We start from the raw sequence: 20986 nt of genomic DNA, 5'->3' as shown, positions 1-20986 counted from the left end.
ATGAACTTGACAAAATAGGAAAATGTTCAGTGAAAATTTTCAAATAATACTTATCGTTAAGCTAGACTTTTAAAATAAATGATGCTTAGCATTCAAAATGTTGAGAAATACATACAAATAAGACCACAACTTTCCAAAATGACTCAGCTCATCCACCAAGACGAGCACTGAATATTGATTAGAAACAAAGCACAGCAGTTGAGATGACCTAAGTGGTTTTTAAATGTGCATTAAGTGTCGATACAGAGATATCTAACTGGCAATGTTCTACCAGGACTCCAACTAGGAAGAAAGATCTCTATACTTGTGTGAAGAAACAATCAGTCCTCTTTCTGCTCAATCATCCTTTTCACTAAGAAGTGGCCTTGTGGGAAACGTCTTTTGATAGTTCTGAGTTCAAAGAGTATAGAATCTTCAATTGATTTCATCAAGTCTATTTATTAATGCATTTCAAGTTTCAAAAAACCTTACATCTTTGCACAATACTTTATTTTTTGCAATTTTTAGTAAAAATCTCCAAAGTGAACAAAAAAGATACTGTATAAAACACAGCGGACATTAAACTGACAGTAGTATTAGATCTCATTTGTCTTGATCCTTTCATTTTACCACATCTTGATTTGCAGTGGAAAGAGTTCAGTGCACATATCTCTTTTCAGAAAACATTTAACTTAGACTCAAAATAAAATAGGGCAGTGTGTACCTGCCAAAACCCTACCACAGGATAACATTACAAGCAAAAAATTTACATGTTCCAAAGTCTACCACACTCAAGAAGTTACTAAGAACTCTTGCAGAAAAAAAGTCACCATTTTAGAAATGCAAACCCACTTCCAACCTTTGCACAGTCCAAAAACAAAGGCATTTAAATGATTTAAAAGCAATTACGTACTTATCTACCTACTTGTTTGTTTAGAATTATTTATAGTCTATCTGGGATTTCATGTACAAAATTTGTCTCTAAATCATGTACAAAAAGCTGTATTTTGAAAAAAGTCACCACATACTGTACAAGTTTACAAGGAAGAGATCCCATTATTTTCTCTAGCATTTTTGGCCTTGCTGGCTTGCGTCACATTATGAGAATGATTGTGTAAACCTTATACTCTTAAGAAAAAAGGAAAAAAAAGTCTTTTCAACCTTCCCTAAATTTGCCTCCTATGCGAAGCCAGGAAAATCATAGCTGCTTACTTCTCATTAAAGTGATGTAGTTGGAAAACAGAAGCAATAAATATGTCACAAGCTTACTTTTTTGTGTAATGCCCCCTTCCATTTCCTGCATAGCAATAAGCCTGTTAATACATTAAATGCTTTTGCTTTCTCTTTCTTTAAAATGCCAATTATTTACACCAGTTTAAAAAAAAATACATTTGGAACGGGACATTGTGCTGTTTCACCTTCATTGTTAAATATTTTAGGGGGAAAAAAAAGTCAGAAGGCCTACCTACAATTTTAACTACTAGTTGAGCAAACTATTCATCTTTAGTGGTTACCAATGATCAGTGATGATATGCTAAAAAACTGTTCAAATATTTCGATAAAGACACAGCTTTTCTTTTCCATTATCAGACAAAAAACATAATTAGCATACCTTAGATATATGGAGAACACAAAGAAGTAGGCTACAAATAAAAATAATTATTTCAGTGACATAATTTCTACCAAGGCATGAATAAAATTTCATGTCAATTAAAAAATGGAATTGAATTAGAAAGTGTGAAACATGTGAGCAGAGATCAGACACTTACACGAAGCACTAGCTCGGAAGTAGTGTGCTGCTTATGTCCAGTTTGCACAGCGCGTAACTGTGCTCTTCAGCAGAGTCACTCGTGCTTATAGCAGCCATTTGATAAAGTAAAAATGAATATCAAAACCAACTCCATCATAAGAAAAAGGTAAATTGATTCTCGTTTCAAAACTGCCCATGTAAAGCATTACAGAATCCTGGACCACTGAATACCACCATTCTCTGTTATCCTGAGTATGTCAATTAAACAGTAATTTTTCATTAAGAGCGGAAAAATTTTATAATACAAAGAAACATCCATATTGCAATTTCTGTTTACAATTGCACACAGAAGTACAGTGTACGTAAGAAATGCATGTCTGCATATAACAAGGTATGTACATTGGCAAGTGATGTCTCCAATGTCGAGGTGGTCGAGTCGCCTAGCCTTGAATGGCAGTTGAAAAAAATATATATTTTTTGATTTGAGATAAAAGTTTATCGAGAGCCAAGTTTGCCTGCAAGTGAAGAAGATGCAGCAACGAAGAACAGGGAACACGGGGCACATTAATAATATTCTAAGATTTGTGCCATTAGGTTAAAAATATCTGTCCATAAGAAAATTGGGTTCTTTTTCCACCCCCCCACCCCCAAATTGGAATTTTCAGGCTTTAACATTTAAGTAATTCCACCTGGTCTGAGGACATGATCTCTTGCCATTTTTCTTCAACTGTTATTTGTGAGGGTTTAGTTTGGAGATGATGACTTAATAGGTTTCTCTTTGGAGTGAAGTTTTCCCATTGTAGGCACTAGGAAGAACCAAGGCAAAGCTGCAGTTAACGTCTCATGTGTCCCATCTGATAACTCTCCCGGGGCCTCTGGCGCTGGGGCTGCTGAATGGGCTGTGGAGGTCTCCTCCTTTTTAAAGTGCCTGTGGGTCACAAGCAAAAGCAACTGAGATTAACCCTCTGAAAACAAATCACTCACCCAACCGTCTTATTCTCCAGGAAAACATACTGTAAGTGTTACCGAAGACAAAATTATAATTCAGCTCTGAGTTACATAAACACATGCTTTGCTTAAATACTCTTACCTGGAAGTGGTTTAGGAGGAGGCAACTTTGGATTACTGCTTGGAGTATGAACACTGCATATCTTAATAAATCCAGCCATTAACATGATCAGGGCAATTCCCATAAGTAATACTGCCCACCAATGAGCCTAGAAATAAACAGATTATTTTAGAATATTTTGTATTATATAAAATTCAGAATACAATATACTTCGCTTTCATTTTTAAGGAGTATTCACTGGTTGGGGGATATACATATTATATGTATATATGTATTAACTTCTTTAATATAAAATAAGCTTCAAAGAAATAAACAGAAATCACCAATAATCTCACCTCCTATTGGAAACCACTCAATCTCACTTGCCTTTTGGTCTCTTTTCTATATAATGTGTTTGTCTGTCAAACACATATACAAACATGCATAGAGCTGGGTCATTTTATATATAATTTACTGTATTGGGTTGTCGGAAAAGTCATGATAAATTTTTGCATAGGAAAAAAAAAATGCGTCCTGACTTTTCCGATGACCCGATATTTTCCCATGTTATTACGCATGTCCTGGTTTTAATCATTCCGTTGTGTTTTGCCTCTTACTCTCTATCTATAGACTCTGTTTTGTTTGTTCTTCACACTCTCCACAGCCTAGCCAGTATATGACTTGGTGCCTCGATCTGGTAATGCTAAGACACAAGGCTCTGCAAGGCCAACCCACTTCAGGTTCGCTGCTGAAGACCTCCCTGAATATGCCAGGCACAGATGTGCCCATGACCGGAGCTGGCTGAACTGTAGGTGGATCACGGAACCAGGCCCCTGGTAGAGAGCTGTCTCTGCCTCTCTTGTCTCTCTCACTGAAGGAGAGAGACGAGAGAACTGAGGGAATTTCCCTCAGTCTGGGTTTCTCTAATGTTTCTTTATGGCGAGTCCAGCCCATCACCTGTTTCCTACTTCGTACATGGGTTACAGTCCATCACCATCTCTGCTGTGCCTTTTGGACACGTCTCCAGTGTTCTATGAGCACTTCCTTACTTTCTGGCACAGGCAGTCCCTCTACCCCCTTGCACCCTGAAAACCCCTACCAGTCCCCTCTGCAGAGGTGCCCGTCTCACCCCTCTTGGACTCTGACACTCCGTACCTCCTATTGGAAACCACTCAATCTCACTTGCCTTTTGGTCTCTTTTCTATATAATGTGTTTGTCTGTCAAACACATATACAAACATGCATAGAGCTGGGTCATTTTATATATAATTTACTGTATTGGGTTGTCGGAAAAGTCATGATACATTTTTGCATAGGAAAAAAAAAAATGCGTCCTGACTTTTCCAATGACCCGATATTTTCCCATGTTATTACGCATGTCCTGGTTTTAATCATTCCGTTGTGTTTTGCCTCTTACTCTCTATCTATAGACTCTGTTTTGTTTGTTCTTCACACTCTCCACAGCCTAGCCAGTATATGACTTGGTGCCTCGATCTGGTAATGCTAAGACACAAGGCTCTGCAAGGCCAACCCACTTCAGGTTCGCTGCTGAAGACCTCCCTGAATATGCCAGGCACAGATGTGCCCATGACCGGAGCTGGCTGAACTGTAGGTGGATCACGGAACCAGGCCCCTGGTAGAGAGCTGTCTCTGCCTCTCTTGTCTCTCTCACTGAAGGAGAGAGACGAGAGAACTGAGGGAATTTCCCTCAGTCTGGGTTTCTCTAATGTTTCTTTATGGCGAGTCCAGCCCATCACCTGTTTCCTACTTCGTACATGGGTTACAGTCCATCACCATCTCTGCTGTGCCTTTTGGACACGTCTCCAGTGTTCTATGAGCACTTCCTTACTTTCTGGCACAGGCAGTCCCTCTACCCCCTTGCACCCTGAAAACCCCTACCAGTCCCCTCTGCAGAGGTGCCCGTCTCACCCCTCTTGGACTCTGACACTCCGTAATGATGGTCTCCCCTATCCCAAACCCTCCCATCCTGGTCAGGCTCCAAGAGCTTGCTCTGTGCTGCTATGGGCACCCCAACCTGCCATAATGCCTACCTTTCATGGTCTCGCTTCATGGCTGTGAGAATGATCAAGAAAGAAGAAACAGAAAAGGGAAAGGTAGGGGTGTGTGCGTGTGTGTGTATACGTGTGTACACTATTTTTATTTTTCAGTTTTAAAAGCAAACTTAGAATGACTTACATTTAATTATGGTTTCACAAAAGTCATATTATTCTCATATTAGATCTCTGTACAGGAAAGTTCCACAGCCACCTTCCTTCTCTTTATTTTCATTTTTATTCTTCAATCTGTGGAAAGTATCTCATGTTTGTCCTTCACATCACTCATTATTGCAGACTGCAAACTTAAATGCCTAGATGGCAGGTAAGGTGTAATGCAATTCAGCTTTACTGCTGAAAGATCTGACTTATTAAGAGAAGCTAAAATAGGAATTTTTATGTGAAATCTACTTTTAAATGCTGGCAAACTCATTCAAAAGTTCTATAAACAATTTGTAGCCCATACAAATTATGATGACAGGGCTTAATCAAGTTTGGAACCCACAGTTTGCAAGCTACTTTTTTTTCCACTGGTCACAAAACTTTTTTGTAGATATCAACATTATATCCTTATGAAAAAGGTTTTAAGCCATTTACCTGATGGTTAAAAACACACCAGAATCTGTTTCACTGGTATTTTTCTGGTGTGCTTGGCAAGAGAAAATAAAGATTATTGCAAAATCATGAATCAAGTCCAAAAGGCCTAATAAAAAAAAAATGTATAAAATGGGAAGATTAAACACTGCCACCTTACTGTGTCAACAAACATGGTATAATTCAGGTCAAGAAGACAGTTCCATACAAGTCTAACAAGGCAGATGTTTGCAAGTAGAAATGAAACAATCAGTTATATGTGAAAGGAGGCCCAGCCTGATGGTGTAGTTAGTAGGAAACTGACCTGCAGTGCTGGAAACCATATGACTGAGTGTGGGCTCAGATTCCCAGGTTGGCCTGAAAACACACTAGACAGTATACACATGCCCATGACCCTGATGACTTAGAGACCTGGGAAAGGAGTCTGCAGCATGATGAGACCATGTAGGGGTGCTCTGTCTCCTAATCTCATGCAAGTGCAGACACACTCTCTACCATGAATAAAATAAAAACCTTTTAAATTTTTTATTTATTGCCAGAGGGCACATGTGCTCACTAGAGGGAGACAGGAGAGTCAGAGAGGAAGGGGGAGAGGGAGAGTAAAATCATCCCTCAATGGGGTATGGCCATGCCTCAATGTCTTCTCCTCCATTTCTCCATTCTGTTGGGATCTGGGGCATGCACTCACACATGACCAGTATGTTTTATGTTTTTCAAGCTACCAGGGATGGGAATGAAATTGTGGTCAGCCATGAGGAATCCAGCTCCCTTAAACACTAAGAACCAGACCTAAACATTAAAAAAAAAAAAAAAAAAAAGCAAAAGGAGTCCAAGAAAAATTACAAAAATTATGAAATAAAATTCTGGTCAGAAAATATTTTTACATAAAACTACATAAGGATGTCTATTAGCTGTTTTCTTTAAGGAAAAAATAAATCAAATTGTTTTCTGCTGAGAAGGAAAAATAAGGTTGTTCAGAAATACTTCTAATATTGTCCTTTTTCTCATCTCTCTAGAATTCATAAACACATGACTTATCCTTGTCAGTCTGTAGAAATGAGAAAATAAAATCAGTGTTGACTATCAACGGTACACTCACAACACTTGAATGAGGTCCAGTGTAATCCTGTACCAGGGGATGTCAATGCTAAACGTTCACCCTTTCTCCAGGGTCTGGTCCAAGATTCCTTCTCTTCTTTGCTTCAGAAAGTTTTACTTCTGTTATATTTCATATAAGAATCAGCCCTGAGTTCTCCACTCTATACCCACAAAAATTCCAGAGTGGCATTCTTGACTTTGCCTGTAAGAACTGTCCTGACTGGTAGATCTTCCAGATAGATTATACTTCTCTTAAAAAGGTGTATCAAAATCCGTGTGAAAGTGAAAGCTTTCAGGCAGGCTGAGACCTTCTATGTTGACCTTTTAAGTATACACTGATCTCCAAGATACAAAATTGCAATCTTTCTGCAATTTTCATGATACCTACTTATCACGGAGTGCATTTACTTTCTTTGCATTTCAGGCTTAGTGATCTCACACAGCTCCTCTGATGAATGATAAAAACCTCATATGATTCCAGATAAATACAAGTTTGATCCAAAGGATTCAGCTTCAGCACAACATTCACTGTAGTTTTGCTCTTCTTTTTGCCTTCCTTATTTGTGACCCCAATAACTGCTGAAGATACCACAGCAACTCCCTGAATTTGGCCTGAAGACTTAGTTTACTGACTGCACAACATTTGAATATAATCCTGGTTGAGTCTAATGAAGCCAGCAAAATGTGGTGAGGACTTGAGCCCCAGCCTTTTCACTTTCTTCAGTTGTTCTCAGTTGACGAAGGGTCCATATTCCTCTCACCATTCAGTAACATTTTTAGCTTATGAACTGGTTTGTATTCTGTCATGTAATATTTTGAAGAAAACTAGGCTGTTGAAATCTTTCCCCTCCCTCTCACTGCTGCTTGAATGTTCTTGGAGGCTGTTCCTTAAACAAAGGGTTTTTTTAAATGTGATCCCTTTATTTATTTATTTTTTTCTTTTGGAGAGGTTTTCACTATAGGGCGCATGCGCTTGCCAGAACGACAGGGAGAGACAGAGAGACAGAAAACGTGAAATCACCCCCCAGGGAAGATGGCCATGCCGCAATCCCTTCTCCTCCATTATCCTCTTGGGATCTTGGGCATGCACATGCCTGGTGTGAGTTTAAGTCACTGGGTCCGAGACTCGAACCGCGGTTGACTACATGGGAGTCCAGTGACAAAGCCATTACACTAACTGCTGGTCCCTGAACCCTTTTTTTTGAATGTGATTTTTTTTCCATTAAAGATAAAACAATTATTTTGAACAATGCCAAAAAATGTATATATATGTTGGCATTGAGTCCTTAACAAAACTTGTGAAGAGATGTCAATATCCAGTCCTACAAAGCTGACACACACTTCTCCAAGGCTGTCCAGTGTTGCTGAGTAACGTCCAGGACACGTCACAAGTTCTGGTGACTAGGAAGTCCAAAGGCATCACAAAATGGTAGAAGGCAGTACTTTCAGCACAGTAGAGCTTGCTCTGTATCCCTATGACCTTCTCTCCTATAAACTACTTTTTGAAAGTCACTTGTTGTGTCCTACTGAGACTGCCAGATTTTCTGTAAATTTTTCTATACAAAGTAATTTTCAAAGTTCTGCTCTCCTTTAGGTGAAAAAAACTCATTATTATTTAAGTTTTCCATGTTCTGTTATTTTTCTCTGCTTTTAGATATCCTCAAATAATAGACCTGCAATTTATCAAAAGGTAGGGTGTAAAGGCTGCCCTCAATCTATCAAAGTGGCAATAGCATGGGACCATTTTAAACAATGCAGGAAGTTTAGCATCCCTGACCTCCACTCATCAAATGCCAATAGAGCCCCTTCAGTTACTTAGAAAACTACTGTACCACTCCAAATATCTTCTAGGTAGGTAGTATTGTCTCTAATGTGATCTGATTCGTTAAATATAATGGGCCAAAGTCTTCCTCCTACTTTCAGGTTGATGGACTAGTTCTGTTACAAAAGATGCACTTCTATTCCTGATGTTCACTGTATTTTCTAAGACAGTCCCTTCCTTCTAGTCTTCCCTGCTAAAAACCATATTCCTTCAGGCTACACAGTGATTCCCACCCAGAGACCTCTGAATACATTAGGCACTTGCACGCCCACGATCAGGGGTTGGCAGAAGTTCTGGGACCATAGTATCAAGATCCTGTTGCGGGAGTTTCTATCTCTCTTATTCATGGAAGTAATAAATAAACTTTTAAAAAAAGAAATCTACATGGCCATCAGTGTTATAGCTACCTAAAATTTGAAAATGACCATGTCAGTTCTTCATGTAAAATCCTTCCTTCAAAAGCTTTCCACCAAAGATCTCCAGGGTAGACTAGCAATTTGGAGACAGAAAAAAAAACAAGAGTAGAACTAGAGCACATAATAAAGTACAGCAAAGTATATGTGATATGATCCCACTATTTTTTTTTCTTTTTTTTGTTTTGGAGAGTTTTTTTTGCTATAGGGTGGGGGTGCTTGCCAGAAAAACAGAGAGAGACAGAGAGACAGAAAGCAAGAAATCACTCCCCAGTGGGGATGGCCAGGCCGCAATCCCTTCTCCTCCATTCTCCTCTTGGGATCCTGGGCACGCACGCACACACGCCGGGCGTGAGTTTAAGCCGCAGGGCCCGGGACTCGAACTGCGGTCCACTACGTGGGAGTCCAGCAACATAGCCATTACGCTAACTGCTGGTCCCGATCCCTCTATTGTTTTAACCATATATTTTTGTAGTGGTATAGATGGTTTCTGAAGGATACATTAGAAACATCCTGGGAAGACTGGGGCCCAATATGAAAAAAACTACTTTTAATGTATATTGGCTTCTCAGAAAAGTCATGGCACACTTTTGCATGAAAAAAAAAATATGTCATGAGGTTTCCAACAACTCAGTATTTTGTTAGTTACAAAAGAATAACTAGGGGCCAGCAGGTGATGTAGTGGTTAAGACACTAGACTCCCACATGGCCAACTGTGGTTTGAGTCCCAGGCCTGGTGGCTTGCTTTCTTACTTTCCCTTTCTTTCTCGCTCTGTCTCTCTCTAGTCAAATTATAAATAAATAAATAAATAAATAAATAAATAAGAAATAAGTAAATAGCCTCTCCCCCCCCACCGACAGAAATAAGTAAATAGCCCCTCCCCCCCCCCCGTCCCAAGAATAATTAAACTTCTCCCAAAACAAAAAAAGAAAGACTAACTCCACTGCCTAGTGGTTAAGGGAGCCAGAGTCTACTTGGCCAACCACGGTTTGAATCTCAGCCCTCAAAAACTTTTAAAATATGCTGTGTGCCCCGAATTTTGAAAGGACACAGAGATGGAAGAGAAGGGACTGTGTCCTGACCACCCCCATTAGGCAGTGCTTCCCCTGTATCCTTCGCCTCCCCAGCCCCTGGACAAGGACGTGCACCCCTTGGCAATTAAAAAAAAAAAGTAGAGATATATTTATTGCTTTGGGAAAATTATACATTTACTAATTTCAATTTGGTCAAAGAGAGACAGAGAAAGAGCGAGAGAAGATGAGAAAGCAAGCCACCAGGTCCAGGCCTTGAAACACGGTCAGCCATGTGGGAGTCTCGTGCCTTTAACTACCCCACCCCTGCCGGCCTCAGGAAAATTATACTTTTAACAATTTTTTCACATGCGTCCTTCTTCATGGAACAGCTCTCTACCCTCTATTTCAACTAGTCCTTAGGAACTTTGCTCTGGCATTACCTCCTTAAAGAGATAGGTAGATCCTCCTATTTTCTGTAAAAAATAGCATACAGAACTGAAAATGGGGAGAGCACGTGAGGGGGAGAGGTCAAGTCTCTTCGGACATAAAATAATCTGCCATTGGAATGATATTCGGAAAAGCCAACTATATATAACACTTTCAGTGACTATCACAGTGTTTAACAACCCTCACTATCAGCAAATGCACTCTGCACTTCCTGTAGGTCCTGAGACCGTGGGGGCCTATCATTATGTGATCCCTACAGAGGAAGAGAGCCACATTCCTACCCAGAAAACGCTCTAGTCTGGGCTTTGAGTAGTCTTCCTCTATCCTTCAAACCCCACCCACCACAACATTGGCCAAGCAGAAAGCAACTGGCTACTAAACTTTTGAGTTTGACTGGGCAAACAGGATAAAATCCCACTGAAGGGACCCTGAAAATATCCCATCTTCAGTTAACAAATATGCACAATTTAAAATTCTTTGCCATATAAATGATGGCGTGTGAGAAATCTACTTCGTTTATCTAACACAATACACTACATCCTAACCAAATGCTGAGGCCTGTCACAGTACTGCATCTTTGTTAAAGTTTCAGAAGTGAAACCTGTGTGACCTATTCTACTAGGAAGTGAAGGACTCCAGAGATCTGCAATCACTCTCCATTGTCAACCTATCAGGATAATAAAATAGAAAAATTAAAACCATCACTAGTCTTTTTAAAAGAGTCATTAGAAAACTAGACAGTGGTGCAGCAGTAAAATGTGATGCTGTGAGAGGCCGACTCACATGGGAAGACGCCAGGCTTCCAGAGACTTTCTTGAGAACACAGGGCACCTATGTGCCCATGACCCAGAGCAGATTGAAGCTGGGGTGAAACATGGCATTAAGACCCCCACAAGTGGTATTGCTTTCTCTCACTCTCTCATTCATAGAATAAATAAACTTTAAACAGGGTCATTACATTACAGAAGATGGAAAAATTGTTTATGGAACTTTAGTATGAACCATCACCTAATGACTTAATATGTGTGGGGCGGGGCCCAAGCATCTGCATTTTAATCATGTTCCCAGCTGATGCTGATGCTGATGCTGATGTTGATGATGCTGGTCAGGGAAATATACTTTGCGACTGGGTGTCAGCAAATATTTCATGTAAAAACCCAAATAAGGCTCCCGTGATCCCTGAGGTAGAAGACACAGAGGGTAGGAGCTGCTGCCTCAAGTGTGCTGGCACTGTTCTGTCCCTCATCCAACCAGGAGCAACAGGGAGGACAAAGACACTTGGCCTGAGCTCATCAGGGACCCTTACCCAGTCTGCCGTAGGGGAGGAGGAATTTCTCTGGCCCATGTGGCACAGTGCATCACGCAAAGTAGTCTACCAACTTAAATTCTATTTATCAGCTCAATTTCCATCCACGTTGGGAGCAGAAAGATTAGAATAAACTGGAACCAAACACCCGAAGACAGGAGACTCTGTAGGAATTCTCTCTCCACAACCCATCAGCAGTAAAAGTAGAGAAACTCTCCTCTGAAAAACTGAACCTAAAACTCCTATTGTGGATTCCACACTCCTGTTCGCAGTAGAGGAGGGAAACTGGCAAAGAGCTGATTCACAGAGAAGGGCACAAACACACAGTTACAGAAACATACTCCAAAGAAGTAGGAAGAAGTGAGTATCTTACCAGATGACTAAAAAAATCAAAGAAGGGCTTCAAGAAATAGGCGAAAACCAGGAAATACTGCAACATAACAACGCCTCACCAGCAATGGATAAAACATAAGAGATGACAGAAATCAGAAAAAGAATTCAGAACATTCACTGTAACAAAACTCAATGAAATGCAAGAGAAAAGGGACAACCAATTCCGGAAGATGAGAAAGTCCTTTCATGACTTGGAGGAACTCCCTAAAGAAACAGACACACTGAAACAAAGAATCAAACAGAACTTCTGGAGAGAAAGAATATGATGCAGTGAATTAAAACTTCTCTCGGAAGTATCAACAGAGATTAGACCACACAGAAGAATCTCTGACCTTCAAGATAAAAACCTCTGATTAGGTCTAAGAAACCAAAAAGAATGGAAGAATAAACATTAAAAATCAGGATAACAGGGGACAGCAGTTAGCATAACGGCATGTCGCTGAATTCCCATGTAGTCGACAACGGTTCGAGTCCCAGACCCGGTGGCTTATACTCACGCCAGACATGTGTGCGTGCATACCTAAAATCCCAAGAGGAGAATGGAGGAAAAGGGATTGTGGCATGGCCATCCCCCCCTGGGGGTTGATTTCTTGTTCTCTGTCTCTCTGGAGAGTGCATGTGCCCTGTAGCAAAAAACTCTCCAAAAAAAAAAAAAAATCAGGATAACAGGAGCCAGCCAGTAATGTGGTGGTTAGGGCACTGGACTCATGTGTCCAGCTGTGGTTCGAGCCTAGGATCTAGTGACTTGCTTTCTCACTTGCTTTCTCCCCAACCCCCATCTTTCTCTGGCAAGCACAAGTGCTCTATAGCAAAACTAAAATAATAATAAATAAAAATCACATAATTCCTTAAAAAAAAATCAGAACAACAGGGGCCAGCAGGTGACATGGTAAAGGCACTGGACTCCAACATGGCTGACCACAGTTCAAGTCTCAAACCTGGTGAGCTGAAAATCATGCCAGATGCATCTGTATGCATGCCTAAGGTCCCAGGAGGAGAATGGAGGAGAAGGGACTGCAGCATAGTCATTCCCCTGGAGGTGATTTCTCATGTTCCCTCTCTTTCTCTGTCTCTCTCTTCGTCTCTCTCCAAGGAGTGCACAAATCTCATGGCAAAAACCTTTAAAAAAAAAAAAAAAAAAAGACAACATAAAGGAAATCCTAGATACCATTAAATAGCCGAATATCCACATAACAGGTATTCTAGAAGGCAAAGAGATAGGGAAAGGCACAGAAAATTTCTTTCACGATACATTTGCTGAAAACTTTCCAAATTTATAGAAGCATGTGGACATCCCAATCGAAGAAATACAAAGGACACCAAACAGACATAAGAAGATCTCTCCAAGGTATATCAGAATCAATCTGGTAAAAAACAAAGACAATATTCTAAAACTGGCTAAAAGAAACACCAAGTTACAGTTACCCCATTAGACTAATAGTCAATCTCTCAACTGAAACAATGCAGACAAGGAAAGAATGGGAAGACATTTAAAATTATGCAAGAGAAACAATTTCAGCTGAGTATTATACCCAGCAAGATTATCCTTCAAATGGAAAGGAGAAAAAGTATCATTCCCAGATAAACAAATGCTGAAAGAATTCACCAAAACTAAACCAGCTCTTCATGAAATACTTAAAGAAATACTAAATAAGGAAAACTAAAGGGAGATAAACAGAAGAGAACACAAAACAACTAGAAAAAAAAAAAGGATAAGCCCACATATATCAATATAACACTGATTGTTGGTATTACATTTCCCGATGAAAAGGCTAAAAATGCATATTCAACTATCTTACACACAAGCAGGTTTAAGTAGAAACTGACCAATTATTTGATAGATAGTTGTCTCCACAGGTTTCTATGGTTTCTATATTATTACCATTACTCATTGTATAATACTAGGTAAGAGAGGAAAAGTCCAAAATGTTAAAAGTAGCTGAGTCTCTCTTTGGAATGAACTTAAAGAAGGCTAAAATCAAGAATTTTCTAAAGCCTATAAATCAACTAATCTCTGCCTTTACCATGTCTTTGCTTCTAAACATCTTTCCTTTTTTTTTTTTTTTTTTGACATCCTATACAGTAGCACCTAGCTGGGGCTACATATCTTACTGCCGTCACCGAATACATTTTTTTGCCTGAAACTTTTTTTTCCCTATCTTTAACTGGACCAGTGATATCACAGAATTTTTCAGAATATGAAATGCTTATCTCCCATAGTCCTCTACATGGAAATTACAAATTCTTCTTTATTGGCTATACTAAGATTATCTACGTTTTTAAAAATCCATCCTCATTAGTTTATGAGACCTCTTATTGTCTGATTTTTAATCAATTTGTCTTTTTCTTTAGAACTATATTTCATAGTAAAGTATGTCACAGACAATTCAGTACTTCTAGAATAACCAGTGAAGCAGGTTTCAAATGTTTACAACATAATATAATGTTAAATGTTGAACGTGCTAAATATGATTATATCCCTGGTGTGTGTGTGTGTGTGTGTGTGTGTGTGTGTGTGTGTGTTTTTAAAGAATTATTTATTTAATTTTATTTATTCATTCATTTTATTTTTTAATTTGACCAGAAAGACAGAGAGAGAGAGTGAGAGAGGGAAAGTGAGAAAGCAAGCGACCAGGTCCAAGACTCGAACCGTGGTCGGCCATGTGGGAGTCCAGCGCGCTTATCCACTACGCCACCTGCCGGCCCCTATCCCTGGTGTTTTTATTATATACTGTATAAATGTTTTTAAAGACCACTCTGTACCCTACAAAGATATGTAATGATTATACATAAATCATAAATTATAATTTTTTAAAAACATAAATATATTAGGTTTCCTGGTGTCACAGAATTTGTTATACCTACTCAAAGTGCTAAAGTAGCCAGAGATAATATGTAAATGAACAGGTATGGTTATGTTCCAGAAAATGTTATCTATGGACACTGAAATTTAAATTTCATGTAATTTTTAAAAGAATATTATTTTAATATTTTTCCCTTTTTCAACTATTTAAAAGCATCAAAGCCATCCACAGCTTGTGAGCTATACAAAAATAGACAGGAACTGGATTTGACCCATTAGCCATGGCTTGCCAACCCTCGTTCTAAATTAGTGACTCAACTCTCAACCTGACTCGTCATCAGAATTAGCTGGAGGGCTTTAAAAGACCTAGAGAGTTAAGCCCCACCCCCAAAGATTCTGGTTTAATTGGTCTAAGCCTTATAATGATTCTTGTGTGCTGGCAGGATTAAGAACTACTGCTCCTAATCAACATCTCTCCACTTGACTTCTAAAGATAGGTAGGTTTTTCATAGACTTGCATATATATAAATAAAAAAAGATTTCTGCCATAGGGCATGTGCGCTGGCCAGAGAGACAGAAAGCAAGAAATCACCTGGGCGGGGGTGGGGGTGTGAGGGGTGGCCATGCCATAATCCCTTCTCCTCCAGTCACCTCTTGGGATTTTGGGCATGCAGCACATGTGCCCAGCGTGAGTCTTAAGCCACTGGGTCCGGGACTTGAACCACAGTTGACTACGTGGGAGTCCAGCAGTGTAATTATTACGCCATCTGCTGGTCCCTAAAAGTATTCATTTTTTGCAGAACCTTGCACAATCTTCTCACTAATCTCCAAGAGGGGAACATAAAGTATCCAGATTCATTAGCCCACCAAGCCCACTAGAGCATTAAACCCATTAAGCATTTCATTAAAACTTCAATGCTAAAATAAGAAAAAAAGGTTCTGAAAATACTTTAAATGTTAATGTCTATTAAATATTTTTAAAATAGTAATGAATGAATTTTTGAAATTCTCATAGTTCAATGAGTAGAAATTAGAGATAATGGAAACATGTAACAAATACTATTCAGATGATATGATTTAGAATCTAAAATATCTAACACAACATAGATCTAACAGAATTTAACTCTGACATATCCATTAACAATTTCCTTTTTGGTATACATTGTCTTATATAGTACAAGTATACCAAATTTCAATTTATCTTTATAAGAGATCAATGGGGGCAGGGGGGGACTGAATCTGAGTTTAAAACAGGGAAGATAAAGGCCATGAAAGTTGAGTTGTTCCAAGTCACAGAATTGACAAATGCCAGAAAGATAATCTGAATCCTTATGTCATTTCCAGGCCTATAGTCTTTTCACTACACCAAAGTACCAGAAGGAACCTTTAGCTTAACAGCTATTTACTGAACACCTATTATGCAATAACACAGAAATAAAAAATAAGTAGCATAGCATGCTTTAAGGAGACTTAAGTTAAGCCAGTTGCCCAATTATTTGGTTTAAAACCCAGGTCTCTTAAATCTAATCTGAACAATCTTCCTACCTAACGTAATCAATATGTAGCTAAAAATCACATAAGTATTACACTCCCTAAGGAGAAAAATATTAAAAGTATTTAATTAAAAGAGAGTAACACTGTTTAATGTCAGAGGTGATTACAATTTTTTTTACTGTACATGTTATTAGAAGTGTAGCAAGAAGGGCTGATCCACATAGATGTCTTTAGCATTTTTAAGGCAAACTCAGTTCCAAACACAGACACAACTAAGAAATAATTGGGGGAGATGGAGTACAGGGGGTAATCGGAGCTCTAAATCAATTTCCAAAGCAAACTCTATTCACTTTAGTATAGTACAGCAAATTCTCAAATACTTCATTTGTAAGTTTCCTATGGAGATCTCTCTCTCTCCCCATGAGTTTATTTATTTCTTCCATGAGAGAGAGAAAATGAAAGAACCCTCAATAGGGTCTTGATTCCACAATACAAATCTTAGACAAATATGGGCCCAGTGTATACAGGGAGATCTCCAGACCTGAATCAGAAATATTCCTATGTGGGATTCCTTTACAAAATAATATGCATGGGGACCCCTCTTACAGATGTTTAATGCGATTATTTAGAAAACATAAATATTTAAGTGAATTGAGACAGTTATCCTCAACAATCTTTAAAAAACAATTTTGTATAGGGCAGACCTCATGGCCTAGTGGTTAAGGGAGCCTAATTCTACATAGCCAACCATGTGGTTCAGATCCCAGCTTTGGTGGCTTGAAAAACATGCCAGGTGCATGTGCACATGTACCCCAAATCTCAGCAGGTCGGAGAAATGGAGAAGGGACTGTGGCATGACCATGCCCCATTGGGAGGTGCTTGCTCACTCACTTGCTCTCTCTCTGACAAGTGCAGGTGCCCTCTGGCAAGAAAAAAGAAAAATGAAAAAATGGGGACTTAGCAATAATACAATCCAGTGGATTAATGTTGAGTGAACATCATTAACAGATCTATAAAAGTCTCTGTGTCCAATCTTACACTGTTTTAACATTTTCCCTCATGGACAAGATAAGGATCTAGAAATTATAATAAAAATATCGAAAAGAATTTCAGAAAATCACCAATTTTTCTTTCATCTCTGTTCAGCAAAGTAGAACCTGGAACTATCTGTCACATTTGAGGAAAAAGTCCAGTGAAGATGCTCTAATTATACGGACCAAAAGAAAGTAACAGATTCAGGAGCTGAGCTAAGGAATAGAGCAAACTAGAATGACTCTTAACACCTACTGACCAATCAATGAATGATACATATGTGGTACACTCTGATCACTTCAGAAGAAAATAATAACCATGGATATTGAAATTTTTATATCCTCAACTAAATTAATTCCAGTATACAACAAGAAAGACGTGATTTTTCTCATAACATTGGTAACCTCTGGCCAAGTAAAATTAAGAAAACCATTTTAAGTTAAGGTTTCTTTATAAATAAAAACTATACTTACCACAATCCACTCAGCAATATTTTCATAGAGCTCTGGACTAAAAATGGCTTTCTTAAGCCTAGCTAGAGGACCATCAGCATCTACTAATCTGCATCGCATGAAAACATCACAGTAGCCTCTAAAATCATTGCAAGGAGACCCAGGTTGCAGAGTGATGGTTCGACCACTGAAATGCTTGTTCCACTGCATAGATCCTGTACTGGCACAAGTTGAAGGATCCACTGAAAAAAAAAAAAGTGCCATATATAAATAAAAGAGCAGATTTCATAATGGATCAGTTAGGGGAAAAGAAATGAAAGAAGGAACTGCCTAGAATCAGTACCATGATATGGCACATAGACCATAACTACTCAGGTTAGATAGCACTATTAGTAATTCACTTTAAACGTCACAATATAAACAATCAGCAAGTCTTGTCTTAGTGCCTGCAATGCCTTTAAAATTGTGTTTATATAAATTATTGCCGCAAACCTAGCACTGTTTTATCTAGCTTATCATTTTATAGACATTCTAGGAAACATAATGTTAGAGACATAATGCTATGCTACATTTAAAATTTTCTCAAGAGGATAGAGTTAGCCGGAAAACTATCTGTTTAAACTATATGTCACAAAGCTTAACATTTAAAATTTAGAAGAAAATAATGGTTTCTGAAGCAGATTTTATATTCTTGCATTTTGAAGGCCTTACTTTTCTTCATACAGCAGACATGGCATAGCTCTTTATCATCCTTGCCATCAGAACTGGCACAGGTACACTCCTCCAAGCCATATTTCTCACAGATAGAACCTGCACATTGCTGGAAGAGAAATAAAAATAGATTATTTGATTCCTATACAATCAAATCTACTGTTCACAGTAATAGGCAGGTAGGTATAGCTTCAAATGTCAAAATAATTGAGTGGAAATAAAAATGGGAAAAAAAAATAAACCACAGATGAGTATCAGAATGGGATCACACAACTACATCTGAGTAAGAATAAATAACAAGTAAGATAGTAAATTATTTAAATACATGGCAAATACCAATAAAAATGAAACCAAGAGACTAGATAAGCATCAGTTTTATGTTGGTTATTATGTCTTCTCTATAAAGAGAGAAAAATGAAATTTTCCTCATGTCAAGGAGAGTGGTATTAGCCATGGCAAAAGCCTTCACATTCAGAGAAAATGAAAAGTTATTTTATTTAGAAATTTGAATTATTGGGCCAGTCCGTGGTGTGGTTAAGGCAGCTGGATCCTACATGGCTAACAGACTGTGTGGTTTTAGTCTAGGACCCACTAATTTGAAAGACATGCTGGGTACATGTGTATGCATGCCCAAAGTCCTGACAGGAGGAAGAAATGCAGGAAAACGGATTGTGGCTTGACCATTCCCTATGGAGAGTGACTCCCCCCACCACCTTTTCCCCTGGTAACTATATATGCTCTGTGTCAAATTTAAAAATTTTTTTAAATAAAAAATTGTGGTTTTTTTTTTTTTTTTAGACAGGGTCTTGCAGTCATCATGTTCCTCCTGCCTCAGCCTCCCAGATGAGACCACAGGTATGTACCACCATGCCCAGCACTTTCTTAGACAGTCTCACTATGTTGTGCAGGCCAGTCTCAAGCTCATATTCCACCGGCCTCAGCCCTCCCGGGTCACTAGGACTACAGGCACACACTACTTTGTCTAGCCTTTAGGTTGAACCAGGAACTAAACCCAGGGATCCTATGTGGTCCCAGCCTGTGGAAACCAGTATTTTTGCAGTGTTCACCACCACAGCTAGGCCTAAAATACTAATGTGTAAACCTTAAGGGCCACACAAAGTCACATGCCTAGCTGTATAACTGTACTTCTCCAGAGAACTATCATGTAGTTGAAAGATAAAAGACAAGTCAGTAGCTGACTGTAAGCCACATAATGCATTCATAGACTTGCGGGGAGCGAATAGGGACATTACTAAAACAGAAAATGAGATGAATTATTTCGCCATGCAGCTGTGTCAACAATTATTCTGAAAAAACAGATTTCACAAAATCATTGAAAAACATATAAAGTCAAATGCTTACCCCATTAATGCATACTTGTGTATGCCTATTACAGTCTGTAAAGTTTGGTTTAGGGTCAGATGCTGGGCAGAGAGCTGTGAAGCCATTACATATTCCTTCTCTTGCACAGTCTGAATCATCCCGGCACTTCTCAGACTTTGACTTAAATGTGCACTGTGCTGTACAACAGGGACCCTGACTTGGACTAGAAGAAACATTGAGTGATTAAACACAGTACATTAGGTATGTTTTGTATGCTTTGCTTAGATATACTTCTAATTTTTAAATCATAAATCTCTTCTTTGAAATGTTAAGTGTGTTACTGGTAGGTAAACTTCAAATATTGGAATAAGAGACTACTAAATGTAAACACTCAAATAAGTGTAGAAAAATGATTAAGCTTTTTTTTTAATTGAACTATACTACAAGGCTACTTCAAAAAGTTCAAGGAAGGGACCAGCAGATGGCATAATAGTTACATCTCTGGACTCACATAGTCAACCATGGTTTGAGTCCCAGACCTGGCAGCTTAAAAACTCACACCATGTGCGTGTGCATGTGTGCCCAAAATCCTGAGAAGAGATTGAAGAAGAAGGGATTTTGGCATGGCTTCCCCCCCCAACTGGGGGGGAGTAATTTCTCACTTTTTGTCTGTCTCTCTGGCCTATATCAAGAAAAACTCTACCAAAAAAAAAAAAGTTCATGGAAAATGGAATTAACAAATGAGTTTATTTTAGTGCAAAAAATGTTTGAAATCCATGCAAAGTTTTTTTTTATAAGACACATTTCCAGCGGGTAGTGTGGTGTTTAAGGTGATGGACTCCCACATGGTCTATAGCAGTTCAAGTTCCAGACCTAGGAGCCTGAAAATCACACTGGCATGTGCGCATGCATAACCAAAAATCCCATGAGAAGAATGAAGAAGGGACTGTGGTGTGGCCGCCCCCTTGAGAGGGTGGTGACTGCTCACTTCCCCTCTCACTATCTCTCTCTGTCTCTTCCTACAAGCACACATGCCCTATGGCAAAGACCATAAAAAAAGACCTATTTCCGATTTGTTTGAAAACTCCTTGTATAGTCAGCATTCTTACTCAGTTTGCCTTTAGTGAAAGGCTATAAAGGAAAGCAGATTAAATTTTAGGCCATTTATCAGAATTTCTATCATAGTTAAATCATATATTAGTCAATTTATCATTTTCACTCACTCTTAGATATTAAAATTAAACTAGGGCACA

At 38.8% G+C, this 20986-nt stretch overlaps 1 protein-coding gene across 1 annotated transcript in view; it reads right to left on the bottom strand.

Annotated features, from left to right (window-relative positions):
- Positions 1 to 418: 418 nt before the first annotated feature.
- ADAM10 (ADAM metallopeptidase domain 10) overlaps positions 419 to 20986 on the bottom strand; it is a 166487-nt gene continuing 145919 nt past the window's right edge. Inside the window, exons 12-16 of the mRNA XM_014581853.1 lie at positions 19773 to 19956; positions 18411 to 18519; positions 17721 to 17941; positions 2820 to 2946; positions 419 to 2657 (exon numbers count right to left, since the gene is read on the bottom strand). Of these exons, the coding sequence (XP_014437339.1) occupies positions 2563 to 2657; positions 2820 to 2946; positions 17721 to 17941; positions 18411 to 18519; positions 19773 to 19956 (736 nt within the window). The 3' untranslated portion in view covers positions 419 to 2562. The remainder of the gene's footprint in view (positions 2658 to 2819; positions 2947 to 17720; positions 17942 to 18410; positions 18520 to 19772; positions 19957 to 20986) is intronic.

Source organism: Tupaia chinensis, unplaced genomic scaffold (genome assembly GCF_000334495.1).
Source record: "Tupaia chinensis unplaced genomic scaffold, TupChi_1.0 Scaffold000063_1, whole genome shotgun sequence".
Lineage (NCBI taxonomy): Eukaryota > Metazoa > Chordata > Mammalia > Scandentia > Tupaiidae > Tupaia > Tupaia belangeri.
Note: the sequence above shows the minus strand (reverse complement) of the source record. Positions and strands in the feature narration are given on the sequence as shown.